This window comes from Ailuropoda melanoleuca, chromosome X (genome assembly GCF_002007445.2).
Source record: "Ailuropoda melanoleuca isolate Jingjing chromosome X, ASM200744v2, whole genome shotgun sequence".
NCBI classification, from domain to species: Eukaryota; Metazoa; Chordata; class Mammalia; order Carnivora; family Ursidae; genus Ailuropoda; species Ailuropoda melanoleuca.
The window spans coordinates 97,897,131-97,906,300 of NC_048238.1; the positions used below are offsets into that span (position 1 = coordinate 97,897,131).

The 9,170-nt window shown below is 42.2% G+C and overlaps 1 protein-coding gene across 1 annotated transcript; it reads left to right on the forward strand.

Annotated features, from left to right (window-relative positions):
• Positions 1-1,766: 1,766 nt before the first annotated feature.
• BRS3 (bombesin receptor subtype 3) lies at positions 1,767-6,452 on the forward strand. The gene is made up of 3 exons (XM_002919924.2): positions 1,767-2,218; positions 3,825-4,176; positions 5,430-6,452. The coding sequence occupies exons 1-3, from the start codon at positions 1,785-1,787 to the stop codon at positions 5,841-5,843; spliced, it is 1,200 nt and encodes a 399-aa protein (XP_002919970.1). The 5' UTR covers positions 1,767-1,784; the 3' UTR covers positions 5,844-6,452.
• Positions 6,453-9,170: the final 2,718 nt, after the last annotated feature.

A 9,170-nucleotide genomic window follows, 5' to 3' on the forward strand; every position in this document is an offset into this window, starting at 1 on the left:
TCTGGAATCCAGATAATTTTGGAACTCATACGCAAGAGTTTGTTTCTTACGAAACAGTGCTGTGTGGCCATCAGCCGAGGTGTGAATTGGAAGATACTGTTTGCTCTTTGCTACATGACACACAGGAATCCCAGAGAGATTTTATCATTGGCTTGTGAGAACAAGATAGGAACTGTACAGAGAGCCGTTTTCTGGAGAGCCAGCCCAGTGCGTGAAATTATTCGTGTGGATACTTGAAAGCTGAGGGAGTTGGGTTTATCCAAACACTTCCCCTCCCCGTTCCCATCCAAGAATGGTTATTTGGCTGAGTAGTGATTCAAGCTGCGGGGGTAGTTTCACAAAGAGGGGGGATGGTGTGGGTGGGGGGGGTGCTCGAATTAACCAAATAATTGATTCACTCCATCTCATTTCCTTTCCCTGCAGCCTCTATTGAACGTACTCCGTCAGGTAGAAAGAGCAATCCTTGCTTGCATCTCCTGTTCACTGGGTAGCCAAATACTTTGCTTTTTTTTCATTTCACTTCCCAGACTAACTCTGATATGGAACATATTTATAAAAAAACCCTCACTACACAGAGTTTCTCCTAGCCGAGAGATCATCCTTTGAATTTGATCATTTCAGGGAGTATTTCTTAGCAGGTTAGATTATTAAATGCCTTCAGACTGCTGGTTTCTCACTCCCAAGCAAGCCCCCACCCCCACAGACATGCACAGAAATCACATCTTTCCATTCCCTGCAACAAGGGGTTTTTCTTGCTGCTACTAAGGTGATTGCCTTACTTTTCTCCTTCCTCCACTTGATGGAAACATCATCTACGTGCCCGTCATCTCTGGAGTAACCTATGGCACTCCTTCATTGGAAAAGCATGACTTTCATGCTTACAGGTCCTTTTGTGTCGGGACCTCTGAGCAGGGTCGTGTATTATTTTGTTTTGGAACAAAGCAGGTTCATTTTAACCATTGCTGAGCAGAGAAACCTGAAACAGCATTTAAAAATATATATGGCATTAAAACAGAGAGTCAAATAGTAAAAACTGCTTGATTAGGACATTTAGAGACAAAGCAACTGGTGGTTTGCCTGGATTTTTCCTCTCTTAAACGTTGCTTTGCTATCCTGCTGCACGGCCCCAGTAACGTGCACAGAGTGGGGAATTACTGTCGGGGCTAGGTGATAAGCCTAGGGTCACCTGAATGATTCCTCCCTGGAAGTGACATCAGCCCTGTCAAAGTGTGAATGATTTGTTGCTTCAGCGCCTCTCTGATATTAAATCTAGAGAAGTGGATCCGAGTTTGTGCTTCAGGGGACGTACATACTTGTTTATCATGTAAAAGCAAATGCATTAGACCATCTTCTGATGGCAGAGACATGAATGAGTTTGGGGAAAAACCAGACAAGACCTATATAGATTTTCATGGTCAGACAAGGAAAGAGGGTGATTCTAATACACAGTAAGTGTTATTTGATAATAACTAGTTATCTGTAAGATTCCCCAACAGGGAAGAACAAGCAACTGCAGAGCATTTCCCAAACCCCCCTCCCTCTGGCACGGAAACGCCAATAAAACTCCTCCACCTCCCACCCTTCAATGCCAGATTGGTAAGCATTTAGCCAAGCATGCTGGGAGACTCAGAACAACTGAAGGAAACGAGTATCTGGGTGTCTTGAATTTGCCTGCCATTCTGCCGTGTTCTACCATCTCGTTACTAGACGTAGGCACTAGACGTGACAATCAACTACATTTAAACTGAGCAGAAGAAATATTGCAGGCAGAGTCTTCAGAAGAAATGTCTCAAAGACAGCCTCAGTCACCTAATGAGACTTTAATTCCAATCACAAATGACACAGAATCATCAAGCTCTCTCGTTCCTAATGATACCACAAATAAAGGACAGACCCGAAACAACTCTCCAGGAATAGAAGCTTTGTGTGCCATCTACATCACTTATGCTGTGATCATTTCGGTGGGCATCCTCGGAAATGCTATTCTCATCAAAGTCTTTTTCAAGACCAAATCCATGCAAACCGTTCCAAATATTTTCATCACCAGCCTTGCTTTTGGAGACCTGCTACTTCTGCTAACTTGTGTGCCGGTGGATGCAACCCACTATCTTGCAGAGGGATGGCTGTTCGGGAGAATTGGCTGTAAGGTGCTTTCTTTCATCCGGCTCACTTCTGTTGGTGTATCAGTGTTCACGTTAACAATTCTCAGCGCTGACAGGTGGGTTTCTTTTCTCAGTTTTATTTGCCAGGATGTGAAATTAGGCAAAAAAATAGAAAGGAAAGCTTGTACTTAGCATTCACGGGCTACTATTCTGCTTTTCTTACAGTCTGTAACCTGGATGTGAGACGAGAAAATTGGGGGGGGATGCATTGAAAATAAAAGTTGGTGTAAGAATGTTAAAATTCCTGTGTTAGCATCGGAGGAAAGGCTGAAATTGTATGCTTTAGAAAGAATTTATTCTCTTTGAAGTGTAATTGTTTACTTGAAAGAATACTGAACGGTGTTCTTCTCCCCCCCACTCCCCGTTTATTTATTAAGTAAGTAAGGCAAATCGTTCCAGGTGTAAAAGAAAAACAATTCATGCTTTATACATGAGTGCAGCCTAGTGGTGCAATATTGTTAACATTAGAACATCAGCACAGGTGTGAAATTGACCACATATATATTACTGTTTCCCGGAAGGATGGTAAAAAGATGCATGCATTTAATTTATTGGAAATTCATCAAATTAACCAGTGGCAGAAAAACGGTGAGGTTTTCGGCTGCCTGTTAACTCCGGGTAATGTCAACACTTAATTTTATTTGTTTTCTCTATAGGCATTCAATGACAGTCTTGTTCCTGGAGAAATAAATTAATCCAGTTGACTTTTAGAGGTCTGTGGACAGAGTGTGTGAGAACCTCTGGCAGTCCGTGTATTCAGGCTCTGTTAGGATATTTTCAGTCTATAAGTACTGCGTTTTTCTGTGTTCTTATTGTAGAATAACTGTGAAAGCAGGGTGGGGGGGGCGATTGAGGCTCCAAGTGTTAAAAGTGACGCTTAAAAAAGCCCACAAGAAGCCTGTAAGTAATCAATGCCTGGCGGTACCAGTAGGAATAGCTTCTTCAAATTCTGGAATCTGAGAGGAGAAAAATCTTCCCCTGTGTCTTTTATGGATTTTTGCTTTGGCTGGTTTTATATTCTATTTGAGGGCAGATTCACTTAAAGGCTGTAGATTTAAAGGTGAATTTGTCAGAATAAGGAGGCACCTTTGCACGGGCATAGGGTGTCCGGTTTCACCCTTGCCTTGCTCGAAATCTACCACAGAGCAGCTTGGGCAACAAAGTAGCACTTATGAACAGGGAAGAAATTAACCCTCTTCTCTTCACTGCACAAACTCAGGGATATCTTTTCTAGGAAGGCTGATGACTGCTCACTCATGAAGGAAGGAGAATTAGGTTTAAAACCAGTCACTTATACAAAAAGGAAGTCTTTCAGAACATGTAAGGTAATACACAGGTAATGAATGACTCCCAATCATTCAAAAAAATCATGCTGAAAAAATGTATTCGTCTTAAACAGAGGATCTACACACAAAATTATAAAACTGCACATCTGAAATATTTCCTACTAGTGAATAAGAAAGGGATGATTAGCATAAATATCAAATACTGGGACCTATTATCTGTTTGAAATTGTAACTGATTCCAGTTGATTAATGTCGACTTGGTTATATACGTGTGGATAGGAGGCAGAAGTGGATAACCACTAAGGTCACTTCTAACCCTAAGATTCTATAGTTTTGATGTTTATTTTGACCTTTGCCAACGGTTATGTGTTTCTAGATACAAGGCAGTTGTAAAGCCACTGGAGCGGCAGCCCTCCAATGCCATCCTGAAGACCTGTGCCAAAGCTGGCTGCGTCTGGATCGTGTCTATGATCATTGCTCTGCCAGAGGCTATATTTTCAAATGTATATACTCTTCAAGATCCCAACAAAAATATGACACTTGAAGCGTGTACCTCTTATCCTGTTTCTGAGAAGCTCATGCAAGAGATACATTCTCTGCTGTGCTTCTTAGTATTCTATATTATCCCACTCTCGATTATCTCTGTCTATTATACTCTGATTGCTAGAACTCTTTACAAAAGCACCCTGAACATCCCTACGGAGGAACAAAGCCATGCCCGTAAGCAGGTACGTATTAATCAGGACTTGTGCATGAATTTAGACATGAAATTCCTACTTGTGCACCTGTGAGCAATAAATACAATAGCAGTACAGTATTTTTGTTCTGGTTACGGGCTCTGGAGTGTGTCAGACCCAGGATTTCATTCTGGCTCTACTACGTGCTAGCTGAGCAATCTTGGGCAAGTTACTTAACGTCTCTGAGCTTATTTCCTTATCTGTAAAATGAAGATGGGGGCCGGGTGATATATATGAAATGCTTGACATAGTTCCCGGAGCACGGTAAGAATTCAATGCGTGGTGGGGCTGCTCTTATTGGAAAGGGGACAGCTGAAGTTTGGGAGCAGCCAGAATTATTTACCCCATGGAATAGTGAGGAACAGCACTCAAGGTGAGACTATGAAGGGAAGCATCTTATGTTTTAGAAAGTGTAACAGAATGATAGACACGGGATGATAGAACTGGCAAGACACCCTAACATTATTCAATGCAAACCACTTACACACAGATGAGCAAACGGTGGGCTCAAGGGATAAGGTAAGTGCCAGTGGCAGGAGAACACACTGGCTCACAGAAGCTTGATTAAGACCATTGCAAGAGCCAGGTGTGCCCTCCTTCCATAAATATGAACAGAAAAAAAGGAATGTTGCCAAAACATTGTTCCATTTGATTAAAAAAAAAACCAACAGATCTATATTTCTTGGGGAGTGGGGAGTCGGGGGAGATGCTTCCGTTGACCTCTTGACCAGTCCCTTAGTTTAGTTCAGCAGAGGGGTGCTCATGAGGCCAAAATGGCATATTTAATGCCCATGTGAACAATTCCTATAGATTATAAACCATTTTGGGTACTGACTTGGCAACTTCCATAAACCCCGGAAGGATACACTAACCTAGTCAGCCTCTGCTGATGGCAGTGAAAGCAGTTTGGTATCGCATCTCTCTATTTCTAATTAAATTAAAATTTCAAGGATTCCACAACACTCCTGGAGATAATTGGAGGCATCCTAGAGTCTCTCAGAACCAGGGCTGGGAGTCTCTGCATTAGAGCTAATGAGACCAAGATCCAGGGTTACCATGCCAATTAACTGGCTGTATTCTATAGGCACAGGCTGCCTCCCCCACCCCTCCTAAGCAGTTCTTGCAGACGCATGCTCAAAGGGACTCCAGCCTGTTAGCTGTAAATTTCTATGTAAATCTAGAGAACGGCTTCGAAAAACTCCCTGCCAGCCAAATAATTGTTTTTGTGGTCATTTTTCTCCTAGGTTGAATCCCGGAAGAGAATTGCCAAAACCGTGTTGGTGCTCGTGGCTCTGTTCGCTCTCTGCTGGCTGCCGAACCACCTCTTGTACCTGTACCACTCGTTCACCTACCAAACCTACGTGGACCCGTCTGCCATTCATTTTATCATCACCATTTTCTCTCGGGTTCTGGCTTCCAGCAATTCTTGTGTAAACCCCTTTGCTCTTTATTGGCTGAGCAAAACCTTCCAGCAGCATTTTAAAGCTCAGTTATTGTGTTGCAAGGCCAAGACGCCTGACCCTCCTCCTGCCAATACCCCTCTTAACAACCTGGCTGTGATGGAAAGGGTCCCAGGCCCTGGAAGCTCGCAGGTGTCTGAAATCAGTGTGACCTTGTTCACTGGGTGCAGAGTGAAGAAGGAAGATGACAGAGTCTAGCTTTTCAATTAAAAATGGTATTTTTCCTCCCAGCATGCATATCCGACTCTGAGCTGTGCGTAGGTGTATGGTGTCAGGATTTTTGTTGTTTGTGAATTGTGCTGAAATCTTAGGAGTGAAAGATCCTTATAAAGTAAAAGACAAACCATGATTTCTTGTCAACATACAAACATTAATGTTCTCGGGCTTTCTAAATCACATGAAGCCCCACTAGGTGTAGAAAGACACGTCTGTATGTCAGTGGGTCCTATGGGAGGTGGAAGAAGGGAGAAGGTGAAATAAACAAGATGGCGCTGGGAAATCTAATTTGTTCCCATCACATCTATGCTTCTAATTTCTCCTACACTCCTGTGATGTGCATAAAACTGTGTTTGTGTTTATTATGTGGTGTAAATCTAGAGATTATACTTTGCAGATGAAAAGGGGATCAAAAAGAGATAAAATATCTCTGCAGTTTTCTTACGATACTAAGTCCTAAAAAATAAACCTTCGCAGGATTTTCTGACAGCTCTTTTCCATTAATCTCTATTCCACGGTGAGTAAAGCTCTGCAATTACAGTGAAATTGTTTTGGGGTCAGCGAGTCTAAAGTACTGAGTAAGGATCTGGGGCAGGGTGCTTGCCTTACCGGGTCAACCCTTACTCACTTAATGTAGTTCTACTTATGACTACCGTTGATAATTGAGCGATAATCATTCACAAATATTGTGAAGAACTCGCCTTACTCACGGGCAGACTAAGTGGCCACTTTACTGTCATTTTGAAGGCCCTGGAGAAGGACCCCAGTTGAAAAGTCTGAACCTGCCAGTCTCTGAAATTCTTCCTTTAAGGAAATCCATTTCTTTCTGGTAAGCAGTGCCCTCTTTCTAAAAAATGGAGAAATACCACAAGAGATCCCTAACATCTGGGTGTGCAATTGTTAGCAGATCATCTTCCTGCTTGACTTCTTTAAACCCGAAAGGTGCCTAAGTCCTGTAAGAGTGTGCCCTAATTAATCTCTGCCCTTGGAAATCAGACGGAAGGTTCTGATTTTCTATCCTCTGCTCCTATTTGCTAACGCTGTAAGCTTAATAATTGTGATTTCAAACAAACTGTTGTCAATAGATGTGTCAAATTTAGATTTGTGGTTTTAGAAAATGTTTTCTTGGGACAAATTGAAGTATATGTTTGGCACTATAGTTAAATTTGTACTCCCAAAAACTTGATTTTGGAGTGTGCTTTTGGTAGTTTTGAGCTTTCCTTAACTGGCTTGTGTAGTAGTGAACTTTTGCTAATAATGTGGCTCAAAAAGGAACATATATTAACACTAAACTTTACATTTCTGTAAAATTGTTTCTACCAAAAGTGGGGGTGCCAATATTGTATTAGTATTAGGTTGGACATTGTAATAAGTGGTGGGAAACATAAATATGAAATAAAGTTTCAAATGACTTTGTGTAACTTTATATTCTAAAAACAATAGTTCTGACATATAACTGAGAACCCATTTTAATAAAATTTAAGGTCTTTTCTTTTTTAAAAAATTATTTTACAGAGAGAAAGTGTGCACATGCTAGCGGGGGGGGGGGGGGGGAGGGAGGGCCAGATGGAAGGGCAGAGAATCTCAAGCAGACTCCCACTGAGCTTGGAGCCAGAAGAAGGGCTTGATCTCAGGACCCCGAGATCATGACCTAAGCCGAAATCAAGAGCCAGCCACCTAGGCGCCCCCAAGTTATTTTCAAGTGAAAAATCTCCCAGAGATTTTACTATTTCCTCACTCTAAGTAAAAACTACATCTCTACTCTCTTAAGCACAGCCTTTTAGAAGTAACTGATAAAAGTACCAGATAACAAAAGCCAAGAAAGCTGTTTAGCAGTTGATAAAACTAGAAAGAACTTTCATTTTCCTCACTCTTAGTAATCCCTAGGTGACTTGGGGATGTGGTATAAAATAATTCCCTAAACGGTTTTACAGGGCATTAGGCCCCCGCATCCAGAATGGGGAATTGGGATTAAAATCCATGGCTTTGTTTTGTTTCTTTTTGGAGGGGGTGGTCTCTCTCTCTCTCTCTCTTTTTTTAACAGATGATCCGAATTGGAGCTAACCTTATAAGTAGGCCCCAATAGCCACAATTTCTTCCACGCTGCCTATTGTGGTGCCAGAAATGTGATTATGGAAGACTTCGTTTCTTTGGAGAGGGTCCTAAATGGGAAAAAGGCTGGTACCGGAGAAACAAATTCTGTATACTTCCCAATTTTGCTCAGGGTCTGCCCTGACCGAAGACTTAGAATAAAGGACCATTAATAATATGCTACAAAGCAGGAAATCAAAGTCACATACTTAGATAAAAACAAAATGTGCAATGGGTAAGTCTTTGTCATTGAAGTTGAAAGTGTAAGAAAACATTTTAACACTGGCATACCCACTGAAAGTAGCAAATCTAGGTTTAAAGAGTTTCTGCAGTTTCAACCATCTTAGGTCAAGGATCCATCAATCTTTTTGTCAAAAGGAGTTACTTTTGTTTCTACTAAGTGTCGAGATTACAGGAAGCAGGGACAGGCAAATTCCTGAACCGAGTGAGCTTGAATAGGCCATTAAAAAAAAGTCTGGTATAGTTCAGTAATTTTCCAGAGTTCCTAAGCCAGGTGGGAGACTTCTCTGGTCAAGGAGTCTCTGCTTTTACACGGTAATGTATTTTTATCCACCAAGAAGGCCATGGCCTATAGGCCAGGAGTATAGCACATACCGCCCCTAACAAGAGGTCAAAGAGAGAAAGATGAAGATATTCAGAGAGAAGCTGGCTGTCTGGGTCCTAAGAACTGGTTCGGCTTCCTGGGTCCCACAGCCCCTCATGGGACCCACCTACATTACCATCCTGGAATTTTTGCTTGTTGCTTTGTGTGTTTCTGTGACCTGCAAAAAATCTTGAAAAAGACAGGTTACAAAGACAGAGATGCTTACAGATTACCTCAGTTACTAGGGAGTTAATTCTACGAGTACACAGGGAAATAAGAACCCACAGGAACCAGGCCTCACAGAGACAATAGCACTTTTAAAACAACTGTCAGGTCTCATGGCCAAACAGAATGCTATGGTAGGTACATGTGTGCTTAGCTCCCAGCTCCACTGCTCCACTATTACCCCCCATCACTGCCTCAGCTTCTCCTCTCACTCCGGGGAACTTCTCCACGGCAGGCCTCTGTTCTGCTCTCTACCTTCCTTACATGGGCCTTCCTGCCTCTGTGCCACTCTGACCATGTCCTTGCCCATTCCATACTCACTCCTGTCCCTGGGAATGGTGGTTTATTGGCTCGTATAGCCCAATTCAGTCTAGAATGCAGGGCTACTC